Raw genomic sequence first — 22958 nt, forward strand, 5'->3', positions numbered from 1 at the left:
ATTCCTGCCGGTTGGTTGGTTGGTTCCACCCGAGATTCAGATCCCCATGCCTGGTGATGACCGCTGGCTTGGACAGTTCACCCCCCGTGGCATCCCACTGGTGGTTGCAGGCCGGATGGACGACACCTCTGTTTCCTTCTTCGCGGTCTTGGGAGACGGCCGACTCAGGAGAGAGGGTGTTCTCATCGACCCCCTTCTCCCGTGGCAGAGGGTTCGGGTCGTAGGCCTCGTGGGGAAGGTTTGGCGGATCGATCCTAGTATAGAGCAGGATCAGCTGCAGTTATGGCGACTTTGGCTTTGGGAGGGGCGGGCCTTGTCAGAGCTTGATTGGGACCTAGGTGAGTGGAGATGGCCAGAGGTTGTGGCAGGCCAGGGGCCGACCCCTTTCTTCGCTTACAGCACGACATTGGGCATGAGAGTTGTCGGGAGGATGCAGAGCCGCCCGCCCACCCAGCGGCCGAGTGGGTATGCTCAGGGTATCTCCAGGCTATTCTTGCAGGCCTTCTGGAAGGCCTTATGGGAGAGCTGGCGGCCGCGGAAGATCTCCTACTTCCTTTGGCTACTCGCCCACAAGGGTCTTCCAGTGGGGAGCTGGTTGCGGCAGATCGGTCAGGATGGACTTTGTCAGATTTGTCATGAGGACGAGGAGTCACCAAAACACTGCCTGTGGAGCTGCACTCGCGCCCAGGAAGTGTGGAGGTGGACCTTCGGGATCCTTACTCGCGCAGCACCAGAGCTAGGTTTGATCACATGGGGCGCGTTTTGCTGGTGCAGCACCACACCTGGCTTTCATCAGTTGTTCGAGGCAGGCCCGCAGGACCCCATGTTCCTTATCACACAAGGGACTTGGGGGCCGCTCGAGGGCATCCCGCTGCACCTGCAGAGGCGGACATAGGATCCCAGGAGAGGCAATCAGTCTGGGAGATTATTAGCAGCATCGCTGGATGGCACCTCGCGCTGCGCGCAGATCCTCGGTGGCACCTCTCTTTCAACTGCCCAGGTCATGACCGACATCTGGAGTGAGATTATACATACACTCAGAGGTCAGTGGGACCAGATACAGGGCGATTCTCGGGCTGGCCGGGAGAAGCGGAGACGTTTCCTCCGAGATTGGGATACGCAGGGCCTCTTCTTCGAGCATACCTCTCAGGGCCTTCAGTGGCGCTATTCACCACCTCTCTGGCTGTTTATTCACACCCCCCTGATCCCTCCGTGAGAGAGAGCTTTCTGTTTCCATTTAAGGCTGCGTCTGATTTGTGAACGCAGCCCTGTCAGCTGCAAAACTGACCTCATGTATCTTGTTTTTTCGAAGTAATATAATCAGCACTGTTTTTTCGGCAAAAAAAAAAAATTGAGGATATGTAGAAGACTGAAATAGTATATCTAAATATTGATTGCAATTTAAAAGGGGAATTCAATTATCAAGTCGATCAAGCAGATCAGGATCCTTGGTACATTGACAGCGGCGCATCACGTCATATGACAAAGCATCAAGAAAGATTTTCAGAGATAAGACCATTAGAAGGATAGAAGAATGTCATCTATACGGCAGATAACACATCGAATCTAGTTCAAGGGAAAGGCATTGTCCCTATGAACAATTTCACGGTTACGCAAGGATTGGTGAATGTACTCTATGTTCTGAAGCTCAGCAAGTACCTCTTATTAATGGGTCAAATGAAGGAGCACAACTATAGAGTTATCTTTGATGGAGATGAATGCACGATCAGAGACAAATCCAGAGGATATCAGCTAGTAGGAAAAGCAGTCAAGGAAGGACGCTTGTTCAGAATGGTAGCTTCAGTGTCAAATTTGCATGCCATGTCAGCTTAACCACAACAGATGCCACTTTTCACAATATGGCACAAGAGAAATAGACATGTCAATTTCAAAAGCTTGATAGAGCTCAAAAATCAGAATATGGCAATGGAATTCCTAAGCTAAGCGAACCAATTTTGGCAAAAGCACCTCTCGAGCATGAGATATTCTTGATTTGATACACACTGATGTATGGGGTTATGCCGAGACCCGCAACATCAATGGTTCACTATACTAATTGACTTTCATCGACGACTACAACAGATATTGTTTGTTCTACTTTCTGAGAGAGAAATCTGAAGTGTTTTCCAAATTTCAAGAATTCAAAGTCATGGTAGAAAATCAGACAGGTAGAAAGATCAAAGTCATAAAATTATACAGAGAAGGTGAATACATGTCTTCAACATTCATGAACTTTTCCAGAAGTAATGGCATTCGAAGACAATTCACATGTGCAGATACTCCTTAGCAGAATACAAAAGCTGAAAGAAAGAATGGTACTTTAGTAGACAGTACTAGAGCAATGCTCAGTGAAAAGCATCTTTCGAATGAGTATTGGCCAGAAGCAATTGTCACTCCAAAACTACTTGCTTAATCCGTTTCAAGGTATGAGACCTTATAAACCATCCATTGGACACAAGTGTAGGCCATCCTCTGGTGGTTCTAGTGATGTCCTATAGGCCATGGTATGTGCCTTATAGGCATAAATAAAGACACTTGTAGTGTTAGTGTCTTTTAGGCCACATAGGACACTTAGTCCTATGTGACACCTAGGACACTTAGTCCTAGGTCTAGGTACTTGTACCGTGTACTCCTTTGTTTTTTATTATTGAACGTGACAGCTAAGGCTTGTGCTACGTTTTGCTATCTGTACTCTCTCTCTCTCTCAAGCGATCCTACAGTAGTATCAGAGCTAGTTTTGACTCCTCTTCCTGCCCCTGGACTTCCTACATCACCTTCCGTACGGACTTTCACACAGGCCCGTACTGCGCTGTACATCTTCTGTACAAGTGTATGAAAGGTCTCGTACAGTCTGTACGTACTTGCGCCATACATCATGTTTGAGTTTCGTACAACATACCTGAGCAGCCGTACAGAGGTGAACGTGCATCACTCGTCAGTACGTTTCCGTACAGGTATCGCACCAGATTCGTACTTGCCATCGTACTTGCGCAGTACAGCTCCGTACCTGAGCAGGTGTACAACTCTGTACTTGCCCTGCATACTTGTCCGTACTACAAGCCATACATTATTGTTCCGTACAGTTTTCGTACCAACGCACCATTGTACCTATACCAGCTCCGTACTTCAACCATACATTGTACGGTGCACTTGATCTGTACTTGATTCGTACAGTTACTGTACACTGTACTTGAGCTGTCCATACAGCTAGTACATCTTTCAAGGTCCCCGTATAGGTCATTGCATGTGCAAGGTTACATTTTGGACATTGGTATTTTTTGGGGCTTTCAGTTCATTTCAGCTTCTTTGGTTGCAAATTCCTACAAGAACATTGGGGCTTTGGGATTAGGTCTGCAATCTCTTGTTGTTTGCAGTACATTGGGTCAGATTGCAGGACATTGAGTCACTTTTGCAGGACATTAAGTCAGATTTGCATACATTGGGTCACATTTGCAGAAATTTCAGCAAAATTTGGGGCTTTTCTGCATCTGCCCTTTTTTTGGCCTATTTGTCCTCAATAAATTTGGGGCTTTTGCCAAATTTGCTGTTTTTGCAGTGAACATTGCCTGCTACAATCACATTTGGTCAGATTTGCATTTGCCCTTTGATTTGGGTCGGAAATTTGCAGATATTTGTTGTCATTTTTGCACAGCCAGCTTTTTGCAGTGATAGCCTTGAGGCTTTTGGGTTTTCAGGTCTTTTACAGGGTATAACATTTGCTATGGCTGGGAACAATCAAGATTTATTTGGAGTTCTTCGTGAAGATGATAAGTTGGATGGCACCAACTATCCGATGTGGTCTTATCTCATGCAACATATTCTTGTTGCAAAGCATTTGTGGAATATTGTTTCTGGGGCTGATCTGAGGCTAGCCAATGCTACAGTGGTTGCCTCTACTGCTGGTCCTTCTGCAGGGGATACTACTCCTGATGCCTCTTCCTCTAGCACTCCTGCTGCTGCTCTTCCAACTCAAGAACAGTCAAGATGGGATGCAAGAGATGCAAATGCACATTCATGCATTGCTTTATCATGCAAGAGAATCATTATTCCATGCATCCGGTCTTGCAGGACAGCAAAGGATGCTTGGGATAAATTGGCTTCTCTCTATCAGATTTGCAATGAAGCTCGTGTTGCATATTTGAGAAGGCAATTACAAGAAGTCAGTATGAATGAAGGTGAGTCTATGGATGCATACCTGACAAAGGTCAAGGACCTCATGGAACAGCTTGCCAACATTGATGAGGTGGTGCCAAATTCACAGCTTGTCAGTACCACATCGAATGGACTGTCAGATACATATCAAGGGTTTGCTACAACCCTTCGATTAGTGGCCATGGGTAATCCAAACCACTATTCTTTTGATCAGCTAGTGACTTTGCTTTTGCAGGAAGAGCAAAGTAGAGCTAATAGACAAGCCATTATTCCTGATCATGCATTTGCTTCACAACAAACAGGAAGAGGCAAGGCTTCCAAGCCTATGGGCAAGCCAAAATCTGTGCATAGCAGCTGCAATTCCTCCCATGCATCTAAAACTACAGCAGATAAGTCAAAGAAGAAAAGATGCAACTATTGTCGCAAGCCTGGACATGACATTTCAGAATGCAGGAAGCGCATTGCTTCGGAGAAAAAGAAAGCAGGATTGACAGTTAATGCCTCACATGCTATTGAATCCCATGAGCCAAAAGATGCTTCACATGCACATGCTCTTCAGGATGATTGGGCATGGGCTGTCCATTGCTCATTTGATCCCTCCAAAGCTGATGCATTCTTTACTGCTAATGATGCTCAATCCTGGTACTTTGATAGTGGTGCTTCCAAGCATGTCACGTCTTGCAGATAATTGTTTCATTCTTTGGCTGATGCACCTCGAGGGGGAACTGTGACATGTGCTAATAATGCTTCATATGCTGTTAAAGGAATTGGAGATGTGCAGCTCACATCCATTTCAAGCCATCCTGTTACTCTGACAAATGTTCTTTCTGTGCCTGGAACTGAAGTCAACTTGATTTCAATTTCAGCAATTGCCACTTCAAGTTTCAGAGTGATTTTTTATGGCTACAGATGCCTAGTTTATGAGCTTCATGATGACAATGCCATAGTTCTCACTGGCACTTTGCGAAAGGGACTTTATCACCTTGATCATCACTCAGCTGCACTTTCTATTGAAGCATTTGCAATTTCAGATTCACAGCTTGCTGAAACTCATCTTTGGCATGAGAGAATGGGTCATCTCAATTATAGAGCTCTTGCAAAGCTACATTTAGAGCAGGTGGCAAATGATGTACCTCAAACTCACACAGTTTCCAAACATGTGTGAGGGTTTTCTTTTGGGTAAGATGCATCGGTTTCCTTTTCAAAAGAATTGTCCAAAACTCTCACAAAGGAAATTGCAGCTAGTACACAGTGATGTTTGTGGCCCAATGAGGACGAATGCCATCGGGGGGTATAAGTATTTCATCACTCTCATTGATGATTTCACAAGATATTGCTGGGTATATCCTTTAAAAGCCAAATCTGAAGTTTTATTATGCTTTCAGAGATGGCTAAATATGGTTGAGAATGAATCAGGATGCAAGCTTGTCACCCTCAACACAGATAGGGGGGGAGAGTATATGTCAAAGGAGTCTGATGCATTTTTTTCTTCACGGGACATTATTCACTCATGCACTACTCCTTACACTCCTCAGCAGAATCCCGTTTCTGAAAGGAAAAACAAGTCCACAATGGAGATGGCCAGATGCATGCTTAAGGCCAAGTCTTTGCTCAATAAATTTTGGCTTGATGCAGTAATGTGTGCCAACTATGTGCTAAATAGATCACCTACACGGGCATTGAAGACTGTTACACCTTATGAAGCATGGAAAGGCAGGAAGCCTTCACTTTCACACATGAGAGTTTTTGGGTCTCTTGCTTATGTTCATGCACCATCTCAGCTGAGACATAAGCTTGATGACAAGGCAATGAAATGCATATTTATTGGTTACAGCCAGGAGAGCAGAGGGTATCGGTTATATCAACCAAATACTGGGAAGATTATTGTCAGTATAGATGTAATCTTTGCTGATTATTCAGCTTCTCCTCTTGTGGACTGCAAAGCAAAGCCAGATGTTGACATGTTTGATGCCTTTGAATCTTGGTTACCTCTGCCATCATCAGAACAGGATTTTGACCAGCAACATGAGCCTCCTGCAGGCCCTCCACTAAGCAATAATCAGCCACAACCTCATGCTGATTTGCAGGTTTCTCTTTCGGTAACAAAATGATCCCACTATTCATGATGCAGTCATTGAAGAAAGAGCTGTCAATAGACAGCAAAGGCAAGTTCCCAGATGGCTTCTTGATACATCGAGGGACAGCAAACCAGATCAGTCTTTTTGCTGCCCGGACAAGATGAGGGAATAGACAGCATGGTCACTTTCTTGAGTTTGCACTCCTTGCTACAGCTTGCAATGAAGAGCCTATGTGCCATAAAGATGCTTTTGACAGCAAAGAGTGGATGGATGCAATGAGAGCTGAGTTACTATCTATTGGCACATGGGAATTAGTACATCTCCCTCCCGGCAAGAATGCCATTGGAACGCGGTGGGTCTACAAATTGAAAAGGAAATCTGATGGCAGTATAGATCGATACAAAGCCCGTCTTGTTGCAAAAGGGTATGCCCAACAACAAGGCATATTGACTTTGAGGAGACATTTGCTCCCACATCCAGGATTACTACCATTAGATGTGTCATTGCCATTGGAGCCCATCATCATTGGCAAGTGCACCAGCTTGACATCAAAACTACTTTTCTTCATGGGGATCTGCAAGAAGAAGTCTATGTCACACAACCTCCTGGATTTGAGGTTGTTAATTCTGAAAATAAGGTATGCCGGCTTAGAAAAGCCCTTTATGGTTTGAAGCAGGCACCCAGGGCATGGTATGCCAAAATTCATGCACACTTACTATCCCTTGGTTTTCAGAATAGTCCCACAGAACCCACTCTTTATGTTCGTGGGAGTGGATCTGATTTTTTAGTGCTAATTTTATATGTGGATGATATGCTCATCACGGGCCCAGATACTCAGCAAATTGCAGCTTTCAAGGCTGATTTGCAGCAGATTTTTGACATGTCAGACCTGGGACGGCTCCATTATTATTTGGGCATTCAGTTTCCTACTGTTGAGGGGGGTATCATGATGTCTCATTCCAAGTATATTGGACAGCTCCTTGATCGTTTTCATTTTGAGGATTGCAAGCCAATCTCTACTCCAGTGGACCTTGGCTTCAAATTCTCAGCTCATGATGGGAGCCCACCATGCGATATCACTCTTTATCAGTAGGCTGTTGGATGCCTTATTTATTTATGTCACACCAGACCTGACTTGCAGTATGCAGTATCTCAGCTCAGCAGATTCATGCACATGCCCAGTTCACAGCATTGGCAGGTAGTAAAGAGAGTCTTCAGATATCTCAGAGGCACTTAGGATTTAGCCCTCTTCTATGGTGATCAGGGTTCACTTACGATGCATGCTTACACGGATAGTGACCGGGCAGGATGTTCCGACACCAAAGTGTCACATACTGGCAATTGTTTTTTTTGGGCAATTCATGTATCTCTTGGCTCAGCAAGAAGCAACCAACAGTTACCACATCTAGCTGTGAGGCTGAGTACAGGGCAGCTTTCACCGCTATAGTATAGTGTGTTTGGCTTCGATAGTTACTTACAAATCTTGGTATTTACCAGACATCCTCCACTTTTGTCTACACTGACAGCCAGAGTGCTTTGGTCATTGCGCATAACCCAGTGTTTCATGCGTGTACCAAGCATATTGAAGTTCACTATCATTATGTTCGGGAGCGGTTGTCAGCAGGAGACGTAGAGTTGTCCTATCTTCCCACATAGGACAACATAGGAGATATGTTTACAAAGGCACTTTCTCATCCGAAGTTCGAAGTCTTTCAACAAGCTTTACACTTGGTTCCCTTTGTTACATGATCTGACATCCATTGTACATTCATAGGTGGCTATATCCTTTTGGATGAACATGTGCCACCATGATCAAAAAATACAAGTTATTCTGAGACGTTTCCAGAGTAATTCAGCTCATCCCATGGAGGGGGGTTTGTAGGCCATCTTCTGGTGGTTCTAGTGATGTCCTATAGGCCATGGTATGTGCCTTGTAGGCATAAATAAAGACACTTGTAGTGTTAGTGTCTTTTAGGCCACATAGGACACTTAGTCCTATGTGACACCTAGGACACTTAGTCCTAGGTCTAGGTACTTGTACCTTGTACTCCTTCGTTTTTTATTATCTTATTCAAGTTTAACGTGACAGCTAAGATTTGTGCTACGTTTTTCTATCTATACTCTCTCTCTCTCTCTCAAGCGATCCTACAACAAGCCATCCATTGGGCATCTCTGCATATATGGTTGCATAGCATATGCCCACATACATGACAATCATCGTAGAAAATTGGATGCGAAGTCACGTAAATTCATCATGGTGGGCTACAATGAAGCAATCAAAGCATACAAGTTGTATGATCCCATCAACCGTAAGGTCATTATCTCCAGAGATGTAATCTTTGATGAGGAATCAGAATGAAAAACCTCAAATACACAAGAGATTGATACATCAATTACACAGTCATCTACAGAAAAGGTCGATGAAGAAGAGCAAGAATTGCCATAAGCACCCCGAGAAGAGCAACAGCAACTTAAAGGGTCTACTAGGGAAAGAAGACTACCAGCAAGATTTACATATGCTCTGAAAGGAAAAACAATTCAGGTTGAAACCACCAATTATGCTCTTATCACTGTCATCATGGCCATAGAAGATCCAATGTACTTTGAAGATGCAGTTTACAAGCCAGAATGGCAAACTGCTATGAATGAAGAAATGGAAGCTTTGTACAAATATAATACTTGGGAATTATGCGACCTTCCACCAAGAAAGAAGTCCATAGGATGATCTGATTGTGACCGGAAGCAATGATACCTTCATCAAAAAGTTGAAACAAGACTTATCTGCAAAGTTTGACATGAAAGATGTACTATTGTCTTGGTATTGAGTTCTGGAGAGACTCAAACTGCACTTTCATGAGTCATCTAAAATATGTTGATAGTCTCCTGAAGAAGTTTCATATGGCAGATTGCAAGATTGCCCCCACTTCCATGGAACAGAAATTTAAACTTACAAAAGATTCAGAAAATCCTCCCGTCAATGGCAGGTACTATCGGCAGCTCATCGGATCTCTTATATATCTGACTATCAGTACCTTAGTCCCTTTCAACTCGTAGGATTGGCAGAAAAGCTTGACGTGAAATCTTGTGATTTGAGCAAAATAATAGCATGTCCTCTAGAGAGTCGAATTTTAGTTGCACCACCACCACCATTCCTCCATTCGATGTTGGCCATGGCTTGTTGCTTTGACAGCTCCATCCTCATGCCTTAGGTGAAGCTAACAAGATTATTTGTTCTCTCTTTTTTCAGGACCTAAAGAGGATTTGATACCTCCGCCTCCAGGTTTAACACGCTATGGGAAAGAGACATCAATCAAAGCTTTCTCTAAGAAAAGGCTTGCTGATCCTAGGCTTCCGGATGAGAAGCGATGTAGTCAATTGAACATGCTCACAATTTCAAGGCTTTGCGTCCGTTTGAATACGTTCCATGTAAGTTTCGTTATATTTGTTTCTAATGTTGGGCACTGAAAGTGGCAAGAACTTGTGCAGTTTTTTGCAAAGAAAATAGTTTTGTGTTGTCACTGATTGATGAATGATTGTCACTGATTGAGGTGTAATTGCATGCATTGCAGTACATTTTAAGTCAAGTAGATGTGATAGAAGACAACCTAAGGAGGCGCTGGGCTGTAAAGCAGCCTCATGACAATCTTGCAAATGGAAACAGAAGTTTGTCACGCACAGGTGCAACTATTTAGTTTTTTCATGTTTAGAAAAAATGGAACCTCATGTAGAACTTGCTGAACTCATTATGTATTCTTGTTTTCTCAGGAAGTGCAACTGATAATGATAGGGTAGCTGCAACCAACAGAGCTGTGCATGGCCCTTCTGTGGCATTTGATAGCACACGGAAGCTAGTCAATGGTGCTGTTGACAGGATTTGTGAATTTACAGGTAATTCGCTTTGTGATAGCTATTGACTATATACAATTTACCACGGCAGCCTTGCCAAAAGTATGTTTTTTGGTATTTTTTCACTATTTTCTGTGGCTATGTTGGAGTGGTATGCGAGCGTGATTTTGCTGCCCAGCGAATTTCTGCCCTCCATTACGCTTCCATCTCAAGACTTTGAGGTTCTGTTAATGTGCAATCACTGCATTATGAATGGATGTTAGTAAGTGAGACAAAAGAATGTCATGGAGTTAGAAGCAGAAAATATCCATTGGAGACATCCACAATGAAAGAGGAGCTTAGCTCAAATAACCGAAACTCACTGAAGATGCTTTTAAGTAGTAGTTGGCCTTACTCATACAAAACACAGGTCCATGTAAAGGCAACAACTTACAGTAATATGGTACATGTACTGAGGCTATAGATTTGATGTTTTCTTGCCTCAGGCTTTTTATTGTCTCAATTTGTAAGTCTCTAAAATGAACCCTTGGTTATCATTATTTTTTGAGATCTGTTCAATGCATTAGGTTCCTAGATGGACACTTGTCCTTTTATTTGAGAGGCAGTTGACAAGATATTCAGAGGCTCAGAATTTTGTTGAAGTGTGCAGACCTATCATCCTGTTGGGTTTGTTCCTGTTGACACAAATGCTATAATTTGGTCTGATTGCAGTTTGTACATTTAGCAGATCAATGTTTTGATCTGTGTGTGTGTTCTCCATTTTTCTGGACTCCACATACCAGCCAATATCCACTTCAGCAAATCCCTAGGAAGCCTAGGGTAATTAGTTGTTTAGAAACCCTCTTTTGATTATCTGTGTGAATGGATACAGGACTAGTGGGGCAAGTTTGTAAAGCTAGCTAAATCTATTCTAAATAAGGAACCTATAATTAAGGACGAATTAATCCTAATTATTTATTAGTGATCGATCAATTGTTTACCTTTATGATTTCATTAAAGCCTTAGTCTGGTTGACTGCAAGTCATTCTCTCATTCTTTCTCAGTTGTGATTTGTGATCAGAACTCTTGCTTGCATGCTCTGGCTCCTACTTGGTACCCTCCTAAGTAGATTGCAATTTGACCTAGAGCATGTTTGTACAATTTCAGAGCAGTTACACTAAATCCACAGGCCTCTACCTGCAAAACATATGTATTCTTTTTGCTGTCCATTCTCTTTGCTGATTTGTGAATCTATTTCAAGCCACATGGAGCATGCTTGGTACTTCAACACCGAAACCACAAACTGTCTAAGCTTCCTTTCTTTCTTACTTGGACGCTTCCATCTAGCTGAGAACCTGCTTAAGGACTGTTTCTAGCACTTATTCTAGCCTCATATCACATCCAGAGCAAAACCACAAGCCACTACAGTTTGCAATTTCCAGCCCTTGTTTGGTGATAGATGACTTGCTAGATCATGTTTCTGAAGGAGCTGCAAGTTGCCATAGTTCATATGGTTAAATCTAGCATACCTAATTCTGCATTTTTCATTGCTGAAGTAACTGATGCCACACATGCATCGGACATGTTGCTGTCATGTATGTCTGTCCAGCTCGTACAAACTCTGATTTAAAGTGCTTGTAGTGAATATGTGATCATCCTTTTCTCTATTGCTGACAATACTCTTGTCATCCTCTTTTCCCAAAAGAGGATACCGATAGCAAAGTCTTGTTTATCCCTGGCACATGAAGACCATTTGGAAGGCATAGATTAGTCCCATCAAATGATGTCAGCAAAATCCTTTCAACTCCTTTCATAGGGTATGAAGTATTGTTGGCAAAGACACTTCTTCCTTGAGTGATATGCCTAGTTGCACGATTGTCAAAATACCAAACTTCATCTGAAGTAACACTTACACTGAGTGAACTGATCTCAGGATTGGAATCATAACTGCATACCAGAAAGGACCACTTTTCAGCCCCATAGTTTTCTGGAGTGTTATCCTTGTCAGCATCTGGAGCATGAGAAACTGAAACTTACATTCCAACCTCCTTCTCTTTCTCCAACCTTTTCTTGCATTCAGGATGTGATCACCTGACCTTTTACAATAATGGCATTTACCCTTGTTCTTTGCTTTGCATGTGTCTACCTTAGCCTTGTTAGATGGCTGCCTTGAAGCAGCTTCTTAAGCTCCTTCTTGAGAAATGAAGCCCTTGCCTCATTCTTTGCTTGGTACATTGTCTACAAGACTGCCATGGACGCAAAGAAGTCTGCAGGATGTGATGTATGGAATGAAAAACCTTTTGATTGACAAAGAAATTAAGAAGCAGCTTCTTAAGCTCCTTCTTGAGAAATGAAACCCTTGCCTCATTCTTTGCTTGGTACATTGTCTACAAGACTGCCATGGACGCAAAGAAGTCTGCAGGATGTGATGTATGGAATGAAAAACCTTTTGATTGACAAAGAAATCAAGCTAAGAGCCTAGGCATCACGGGCATCTATCTTCTCTAATCAGCTGTGGTAGTTGCCATTGTAGGTTGCTGCTCTGCAAGTGCTGGTGCAAGTGCTGCATCTGTGGGACAGGGTTCATCCTTGTTCACTAGTCCCGATAACCATTTTACAAACCAGCACATTATTTATCATCAAACTCCACTCCTAGGACAGAAGCTCCAACGAAAGATTATCATTCTGTGCCATTTACAGACACATGCACCAACAACCCACAAAGATTCATGTACTGTGAATGGTATTGCACCAATACAATTCACTGCTCTACAAGCCCATGCTTGGCCAAAGTATGCACGAATTGGTTTTAAATCTCGCTTGTGCTTGCAAATAAAAATCCCCTTGGCACAAGGGCCAACAAATGCAAGCAATGGAGGCGAAGAGCCCCAAATTTCCCAGTGCAAAAGATACTCCAAATGTGAGCAAACAGGGGACAAAGCCTGAGCTGGAAGGCTGCAGCATGTAAAGCATCCAAAGAACAGTAGCGTTCTCCAAAACAGGTCGAAATTGTCCAGGACAGAAATAGATGTGACTTCTAGATTATAGTTATTTGCATGAGCTTCAAAACATAGGCAGCCTGTACCAAAGCCTAAAAAAAGGTCTGAAACAGATGGCAGCAGGTCCAAAACCCTACAAACGGGTCTGAGACACTCCCAAAGCAGGTTGCTCAGGCCAGAAACAGCTGCAGTATCTCAGAATCATGGAAACACCTAGACAAAGTGATCAACGAGGTCTGGAACAGCTCAAAATCACTGCATGAAGTGGCGGTTGAGCAGGACAGAGCCGTACAGCAGGTGCACCACTTTGAAACAGCTCCAGGGGTGAGAAAACTGGGGCAGCTTATGCAGAACTGTTCCAGGAGCAAGAAAACTATGGTGAAATATGCCCGAGCAGCAGCAGAATTACGTGAAACAGGGGCAGCAGCTCCAAAGCTGAATTGAACCCTATAAAGTGTTTAAACGTGCAAAAAAACGCCTCCAAAGGTGATGCTGACTTCTAGAATGCAGCACAAGGAACATTTCGTCCATTTTGTTATTTCGGGGTTTCGACACGTTTCGTTTCATATTTTTGGACAAATTAGATAGGTTTTGAAGTGATACTTCATATATACAAGGATAGGGGCAAACAAGATATGTTATATTAAAGTTTAGAGTGAACAAAGAGAAATAGAAGTGACATGTCAAGACACCTAGCCTCTTAAGTAATTCAAAACACATCACAACACCATTCTTCATATTTATTTCAAGCTCTCAATCTCCCCTCTCAAGTTTCAACTTTAGAGTCTACTATCTAGACCATTTAATATTTATGGAGTCCAAACTTAAAATCATATGGACATTGGATTCTAGGATCTAGATATATGAACATCATTGATTCATTGAAGTTTGAATCTAGAAATATGAGTTATAACTTTCCAAAATGCCAAGCAAAACTTAGTTCTAAAATAGGTATATGAAATATTAAGTTCCCAAAGTGACGAGTTGTAAGTGCAAAGTTCCCAAAATGAGTAGTATGAGTCACGAGTGATAACAAATCATAATTTGACACTACTCAATGCACACCACTCTCTATCACTATCGCTATCACTATCTGCATTTGAATCTATGGATTCTATGCCATGGGAACTCTCTTGCTACTCTACCCTTGCTGCCATCTCCTCAAAGGAATCACTAGTATGACCACTAGTAGCAAGGGTACGACCACGTTCTTGCCGTCATGTATAACACCGTGGTGCAGATGAAGGGCCAATGTTTGCAATCAACTCGAAGTCCAGACATGTGTCCCATACCACATGCCCTTTCCTCTAAATGCTGCTCTCAGGCCAACAGGTCATTGTCCGAAGGAGCTCACTCCTCGGGCCCCAGATAATGAGGCCCTGGCCGATACTTAAAGACCCCCGGCTATCTTTAGCTGTGAACCTATACTTTAGCATGCATGAGTGAAGTAACTTTACTTTGTGGCCACCCTTTTCCAAGTATAGCTCAACCATGCCTTCGCTAGCGCTATCCACATGATCTAGACCTCACCTTTGCTAACTCTGGTCTCAATCGTAGGTACCCAGGGTTAGACCAAGTTCTAACCTTAGATCTATTCCTAGATCCCAAGGTAGTCACGCCTAGGCTTTGATAAGTCTATACCCTAGTCGTGGACGTAATAGGTTGCAACTTGCAAGCATAAGCTAGTTGATCATATAGTGTACTAAGACCAAGAATCAAGATTCTTAGTAGTAAGTACTTACATTCCTTGCTCTTAAGAGGGCAAAACTCTATCCACATAGGTTGTCCAATCATCCATAAGAACAATATTGGACCAACGACTTTCCTCCTTTTACAAAGATGCAACATGTAGAAAATAATATGGGTTGGCTTATGAAACCAATTTCATCTTTTTCTCCATATGCGATGAAGATCATCCACTTTGTAAATTGCAATATATGAAATTTCATTACTATGTGATAAAGCTCTCTAAATGCAATGTAGCATTGATAGAATAACAAAGAGTTTGAATACCTATCACATGAGAAAGAAAGAAGGTTTATTAAAGTCTTCGGAAGACCGATGGGTCTATGAGACTGTGAAAACCTTTTGTACAAATGAGTTGTGAGGATGGAGCTACTAAACGAGCATCCACACCAATGCAGAATGCAAAAATGTGAAATGATAGTACTAAGTACTAACTACAACATAGTCATATCAGTGGTCGACTACATATCAATCTCATCATTATCATCATCATCACAGTGGAGGCATGAACGCGGCGACAAGGTGTTGTCGGTCGCTCACAGGTCTGGCCCTGTGACGTCTCCTAGTCATAACTTTGCGTCTAACAAGGCTACAGTAACCCATGTCTGTCGAGCTCCGCCGTCTCTGAATAGGGAGGGGATATCCCCAAGTGTAATCTATGCGTGACTCTCTGTCTAATCTGTCAAGTCCCTGACTCTGGGTCACGATCATGTCGAGGTCTTGTCCTGTGGGGGTCTCTGTGATCTAGCAGGAGAAACTCCATGATGGAGCTCTAGAGGGATCTGTCAAGGGAGAAGTTTGTTCCTGCCTCCATGATCGAAGTAGCCTCTCGTGGTGCCTGTGCCTCATGAATGAAAGCAGCCAGGCATCTCTGGTCTGGATAGGAGAGGAATCGAGACAAAACCCCAGAGCTATCTCTAAAGAGGCAGTAGAAACACCCTCGAACCTCATAGTAAACAAGGCACCTGAAGATGAAATGCTCCTCCATCTCAACCTTTTGTATGTCACACAATGTGCATATGCGTCTCTCCCTGGGTAGGCCCTCTGCTCTGCCGCTCTCGATACGAATTCTATGTGAAGAGATCCGAAATTGCCCATTCGAGATCCTCAGTGATTGTGGTAAGTGGATCTGCGTGTATTCTGGTGGGTCAATGAACCCTTCCTTTGTAATATGCAAGCAGTGATCCCTGTAGAAGCTGAGCTTCACTGGAAGCTTGCTCGGTCCCACCCAGGTACGGAATGTGTGTAGCTATAAGAGATTCTCGCGAATGACCTGGTTGACCTCATGTGGCCGGAAGGGAGAAAATGGAGCGTCCATATTGTACCTGAAGGGAGGTAGTCTATCTATGTGGAGCCCTAGTCGCTCAAACCATCTCTCTGTGCATGCATACCAGTACCTCTAATCCCCTCCTGTTGAGAGAGCCATAGAAGAGGACAATGCTAACCATGGTAGCTTGTTGCGTCCAGAAGTGTAATCTCCATACTCCCTGACTCGATACAGATTTGTGATGACCTAAAATGCAACATCTAGCTGTAATGGGGATGACCCAAACTCAATCTGAATGATCTGGTGAGGAACGGATGGCTTACCATGGATCATCCGTGATAGCATGAGAACCTATAGTTGCTCCACACGAGCCCACTCTATATCCGATAAGTCTAGCTTCTAGCAGGGGTTGCCATACATCCTCACTAGGCGGACCAAGGAGCCAAAAAGCAACCCCTTGGTCTGTGGATCCTGAAAGTGCGAGTGGAAGCACTGCCTCTCTAGTGTGGCTAATGAAGCGTATCCTCTGCCCAAACGAGCATGCATTGCAGGTCTCATAGTGAAGAGTGGTTTGGAGAAGACAACCCCAAGATACGTGTATGATGAAACTATCTCAACAAGTGACGCATCAAACGTGAATTGCTCCTAACTCATGACGGCTCAAGATGTGTTGAAGATCATAACCTTGGTTTTACCCAGGTTGACCTTCAATTCATGAGACTCACAAAAGAATTGTCGTGCATCAAGGTATCTTTGGAGCCCCTCTGCTGAGGAAGACAAAAGAGCTACATCATCTGCGTACAGTAATATCCGGATCAACGTGCCAGCAATAGAGCATCCATGCCCCCCTTGTGTCTGCATCACTGTCTCGAGCTTATCAATGTAGAGGCCAAACAGGGTAGGTGATAAAGGACACCATGTTTGACCCCAATAGTGCTCATGATCTCGTCTGTCCAACCAGATCTTGCCCGGAATCTGCTTGAGACTCTCTCATAAAGCGCCATAACAGCCCAAATGATCTCTTGGTCATAACCCAAATCTTGTAGGCGCTAGATGAGGCGGGCTTTCGGAACCGTATTAAATGCTTTGCGGAAATCCACAAAGCAACAGTAAACCCTTTGCTTCCGTGCCCTCACCTCCTCGATGATGGATCTGAGCATGAGGATGTGGTCCATGGTTCCATGATCACGCCTGAATCTAGTCTGTCCCATTGCTCTAAGTCATGTACACTCCACAAATGGGGTGATCTCGGAATCAAGCACTGATGCATAAATATTGGACATGACATGTCCAATCATAATGGTCCTGTAGTTCCACGGGTTCATGGGATCCCCCTCCTTGTGTATGAGTGAAATAGTGTTAATGGTCCAGGTGCGTGGAAACCACAGAGAGACATCTACAATTGCGCATACTCTCTTTAAGCGTTTGCATGTAGTGGTAAAGATGACTCACTATATTCCCTCATGGTCAAATTATCTTAAGAATGAGTACAAAGATGTGATGGCTTTTTCCCAAAAAGTCCTATCTAAGATGTAGAAAGTTATGGTTCATGCTTCCGCTTTGCAGCGTCCCCTCCAAGCTTCCCACTCTTCACTACAAATGAGATGCCTAAGTGCATCTTTCGTTTGTGTTATCCTAAAGTTCTCCAAGGTTCCCACTCTTCACTACAAATGAGATGCCTAAGTGCATCTTTCGTTTGTGTTATCCTAAAGTTTAGTATAAGTTAAGAATGAAAATTTGAATAATAAGTATTAAGAATTTAAATTTTAAATGAACTCTCAATTAGCTAGCTCAAAAAGGATGTGTTGGATTACCTTTGAAGAACAAGAAAGAGATACCCGAATCTTGTCTTGGATGGCTTCACAAGATCATACTTGCATACCACTCTAAAAAGAGCTAATGCTAGGTTGTTTCTTGTTATGAACTTGATGATTTGGGTTGCTTTATTAAGAGTAGATTCCACCCAATTTAACTTGGCGATGTCTTCCATCATCAAGTCCAATGAGTAAGAAGCACATGGAGTCCTCACAATGATCGGATATCTCTTTCAACATATTCCCCCATTTTGGAATAATTGGAGCCATTGCTAGTAATGATTTGGCCACATTTTGTGGCCCAATCTCCTTGATGGCATGTCTTATATGCTCCCAAATCCATTTCCAAGTGATACTCAAGCCAGGGCAAAGGCATCAACTATGTGAAGTAACGTAGTGCCAAATCAAGAGGAGACCAAGATGTTTATCATGTGACGAAACATTTGATAAGAATCAAGATCTATGAATACGTATTAGCACAAAAATCAGCCACAAATCTATCATGCAACTTTGTACGTGAAGAGTAAAGACTTGTACTTATAACTTATGGTGTCACAACATCCGTCTGACAAAATGCTACACTCATATCGCTTTCAACAAGCTCTCAATCCCGCAAGCTCCTCCTTAATCTGCCTCACTTAATTTGTCAAGTGGATAGTCCTTAAGGACTTGGAATTTGCTGGGTGTAGACCTGTAGCTCTTATTGTGCGGCTACTACCACAAGTGCACTATAGAACTTTTGGTATATAGGACATCGAACTATGTTGAAAGCAAGGTTGCATTGATAGAAGAAGTGATGCTCAGCTATTTGAGCATCTTGCTTCAACTTTGGAGCAAAGGTAGCATCAAGGGTGATTTGGCGTCTTGGAAGCTCTCTTCCCCACTTTCTTGTTGTTACACCCCTTGAGATGAATTTGGGAGGATGTTGGGATCCTCTCGTGGCCCATAGCAACACTAACAAAGCTTGATGGATGTGGAGAAGGCACACCATGCGAGAAACTTCATTTGTATTGACACTAGGTAAAGACTCACTGAAGTTAGAAGACTCCAAGGTGGTAAGAACTCGGGGAACCTGGAGAAGGCCCAATATTGCTTTGAGAAGGTAGTTGAAGTGAGGTTCTTATTGAAGTAGAGGCCTGTCTTTGAGAAGGTACTTAAAGTGAGGCTCTTGTTGAAGTAGAGGCCTCTCTTTTCAGCGTCCCTATTTCGGTGGCTTCTTGCACCTTTGCATCAATCACCTCCTGAGGCAAAGGTAAATGGAACAATGACCAATCTCTTCAAACTTTGATGGCAATCCACCATGCGCAAAAAATACACCTTCCGGAACATGAGTGCAGCCATGTGTTCTTTGTACTCTCTCCCATATGTAGTGTGTCTACACTACTTGATGCTCCTCGAATCACTTCCCCATAAACTTGTGCCAGTAATGCATCCGATGCCATAAAGGGCATCGGGCAAGCTGAGCTTACTGTAGCATCAAATGATTCTGTCTCTCTTCAGGTTGTTTTGTATGCTGTCCCCCCGCGCTGCTGCCAGCCCCCCCCTGCGTTGCTTGAACCCCTCGCTGCTGCCAGCCCCTCCCCCTCCCTCTCCTCCACTCCTCCTCTCCTCTTTCCTCCCCTCCTCTTCCTTCTTCCTCTCCCTTTGCTGCCCCCTCTTCTTCCTCTCCTCTACTCTTGCTGACTCCTCTCCTTGCTCTTTCCTCTCTCTCTCTCCTTCCTTTCACCCTCTCCCCTCATCTGGAGTACCCCTATTTTTGTTAGGGGTCTCCTGGGCTTCAGGAAAGCGGACGGAGTTCTTTTTTTGATTTTGAATCGGCCTTTCCTACCTCGATTGACGAATGGGTTCCCATTCAGTCAATCCGTTACTGCCCACACTGGCCGTGAGAACCGTCACTTTCTCAAAAGACGAGCTGCAGCAGTTGCAAAAGGATTTGGAGCATGAGTGTTCCACGACTCTCTTTGCACGCATCCATGGCTCCCATCCCTCCAGGTCACAAGCTAGAGATTGGATGCTTGCGGCACTTCCCCAGGAGCTCGCCCCCCATCTTAAGGATGTTCATTCGTTGGGACGAGGTTTCTTTCAGGTGTGCCTAGATTTCCTGGACGTCACGAGAGCTCTGCTACAGGCCGGTTTTCTTTTTATAGGCTACAGGAGGATTTTTTTGTTTCCCTTTCAACTGGGTCAGCATATTGCAGCCTTTAAGGGTGATTTGCAGCAGTCATTTGCTATGATAGATTTGGGCCAGCTACACTACTATCTTGGCATTCAGTTTTCTCATTCTGAGGGATGTAGTATAGTGAGTCAGTCTGAATACATTGGACAGCCCATACACGCAAATCAGTTTGTACACCTATTGAGTTTGGTTTCCATTTCTCCATGGATGAAGTTGTTATGCCACTCTCTATCAACATGATGTGGGATGCTTGATACATTTATCAATAAGTTGTTTCCTAGTTGAGGAGATTCATGCATAGTCCCAATACACAATATTGGCAGCTTGTTGGAGATATCATAGCCAAAGAGTGTGGTGATGTGATGTGTTAGTGTGTAGTTCTAGGTGATCTAGTACTAGTTCATGTGTGTGTCATGTGTGAGTGCCACGTGTCGTCATGGGACTTATCCCATATGCATTAGGTGCTAGTGTGTGAGTGTGTAGCCTATTTAAAGGCTTGTACTTTACTTGTCATGATATACCTTTCATTATGTCTTCATTTGTGCATCATTTCCTCACACCCTAACCTCCCTACCTCTCTCTCTCTCTCTCTCTCTCTCTCTCTCTCTCTCTCTCTCTCTCACTTTCTCTTGCTCTCACTCACTCCACCATGTTTCTAACATGGTATCAGAGCAGCAGGTCAGTCCTGCCCTAGCCCGCCCTGCCACATCATCAGCTTCTCCAACAAACCCTAAATCCTAACTCTGCTCAGCCGCCTCTCCTATGCAGTCTGCTCATTTCCGCCTCTAGCTGCCTCCTTTCCTCAGCCGTTTGCTTCCATTTCTGCCTGTCCACAGTGTGCCTGCATAACGACATCTTTGAGGGGGCGACAACACTCTATTACCAACCTCATGCCTCCACTGTCTCATCCATCCTGACGTCTTGCAGTTGATGATGATGATGATGATGATGATGATGATGATGTTGATGATGGTGGTGAGAGTGATATATAGTCGACTACCGACATTGTTGGGGTAAAGGCACATTGCCAACCCTTCATTAAAAGATAGGACACCTATGACTGTCTTAAGACAGTCATAGGGTAAACCTAATCCTAATAAAACACAAGTGAGTTTGTGGTGTGGCTCATCATTTTTCACACCCGCACTTGAGTGTCTCTCTCTCTCACTCTCACTCTCTTGCTCTTCTTCCCCCTTCACTCCCTTTCAACTGGTATCAGAGCCATTCCCTTCACTCCCTAGCCTACCCACCCCCTTCCGTACGGACGTACGGACAGCGCCGTACGACCGTACGTCATCCGTACAGTCGTACGGACGGACTTCGAGCGAGCGCGGGCTGTGGCGTGGGCACGGGAGCAGCGCGGACGCGAGCGCGGGTACGGCGGCGCAGCAGATCTTGGCACAGGGCGGCGGCGCATTTCGCACGCAGGGCGGCGGCGCATTTCCAAGCTAGGGCGCGAGCATCGTTTTGGCGCGGGCCCTTGCCTTGTCCAGCAGCTACTAGCTGCTCTTCTGTGCAAGAGCAGCCTGTGCACAGCATCAGGCTGCACGAAACCAGAGCACGCAGCACGCGCTCAAGTACGGTTATCCGTACCTGTTGTACGGATTCCGTACAGAAGTCGTACTGCCGTACGGATCTCCACAGCGCAGGTACAGGGAGCTGTTTTTCGATTTTTGTGCAGTAGGGAGGTACATTATTTCAGTTTTTCGGGATCTGTGTTCGAAGAAATTATTTTTTCTTTGGATCTGGCTGTTGTACAAGTACAGCAAGTACGAAAGTACAAAAGGCATTTTTGTTTGGGGAAGAAAGAGAGTTGAAACAGCATTCTGCTCTTCATTCCTCTTGATTCAGGGTCATTTTTCAGTTCACAAAACTGTCTTATCTTGAAAGTACAGCACGTACTTTCATTCATCTCGTGCTTGAGGTGAAGGAACCACAGTGTGTGGTTGATTGCACAGTTATTCTGTTTTGGGAATGTAATGCCTTGATTTTGCAAGAGGACATATGCTTTTACTGGGTTTGAATCTCAGTTTACAGGTGAGCAGATCATAGGGCTTTTGCCCGGAAGGTGATGCATTGTATGCCTTGAGGCAGTGTGGTGCCAGAGAGCACACATTTGTCTTGATTTCCGCAGTGTCGAGGTGACATTTTCTTGCAGGTCACATTTCTTGTGCCACACTCAGAGAACCTCAGTTGAGCCACGCTTGGCCAGGGCGCATCGAGTTTACTCGGTCCCTAACTGTCCATCGTTGACAGTGCTCAAAAGGTTCTCCTCATTGAGTGTTTGTACGTTGGGATCTGTGTATGTCATTTCTACACAGGGCAGTATATGCATTACATTGGTGGATGATTTTGTCAGAGAGATTTTCATATTGCATGCTACCTCAGTGTTGAGGTGTTCTCCACTTGATTTAGGTGTCAGATCAAGGGGCTTTTGCCCAGACTTTGTTTGACAGCACTTGGGTTACCGACAGAGATCTTCAGATGCATTTTCTCCCCTTGGTATAAGGGTGATTGCTTGGGATTTATCCCATTTACTGTTGCAGGTTATGTGACAGGCTGAAGTGTCTTTTTTTTTTGGGTGATTGCCAAGTGGTTTATGCATATTAACTCAGTGCAATACCTCATCTGAGGTGGGAGAAGTGATCAGTACAGACAGTACAGCAGATTTTTCAGACAGTACAGCAGGGTTTACAGCAGTGTTTGTGCTTTGTCAGATGATTATGCACTGTTAAGCACTTGTTGAGCAGCTGCAGCAGTCTGAAATTACTGCTTTTATGCCTCTTTTTGACCTAATTTTCTGAATTGGTAGAAACATATGTGGTACTCTACAATGTAAGGAAGGATTACGAGTGTCTGTGCCGAGAGAAAGAGACAAGTCGAGTGAAATCTCACGAGCCC

The 22958-nt window shown here is 44.0% G+C and overlaps 1 protein-coding gene across 4 annotated transcripts in view; it reads left to right on the forward strand.

The window, feature by feature from the left end:
- The window catches only part of LOC147884317 (plant/protein (DUF810)), a 219391-nt gene that overhangs the window by 176565 nt on the left and 19868 nt on the right, over window positions 1-22958 (forward strand). For all 4 annotated transcript variants that reach the window (XR_015543641.1, XM_087398323.1, XM_087398321.1 and 1 more), the window contains exons 19-21: window positions 9478-9656; window positions 9800-9908; window positions 9996-10118. Coding sequence is in view for 3 of the 4 variants with exons in the window: in XM_087398323.1 (XP_087254449.1) it covers window positions 9478-9656; window positions 9800-9908; window positions 9996-10118 (411 nt within the window). In the remaining variant the exon portion in view is untranslated. The remainder of the gene's footprint in view (window positions 1-9477; window positions 9657-9799; window positions 9909-9995; window positions 10119-22958) is intronic.

The sequence above is a fragment of the Dipteris shenzhenensis genome, chromosome 27, assembly GCF_047967505.1.
Source record: "Dipteris shenzhenensis isolate YYH24624 ecotype China chromosome 27, Dip_SZ_1.0, whole genome shotgun sequence".
Classification (NCBI taxonomy): Eukaryota; Viridiplantae; Streptophyta; class Polypodiopsida; order Gleicheniales; family Dipteridaceae; genus Dipteris; species Dipteris shenzhenensis.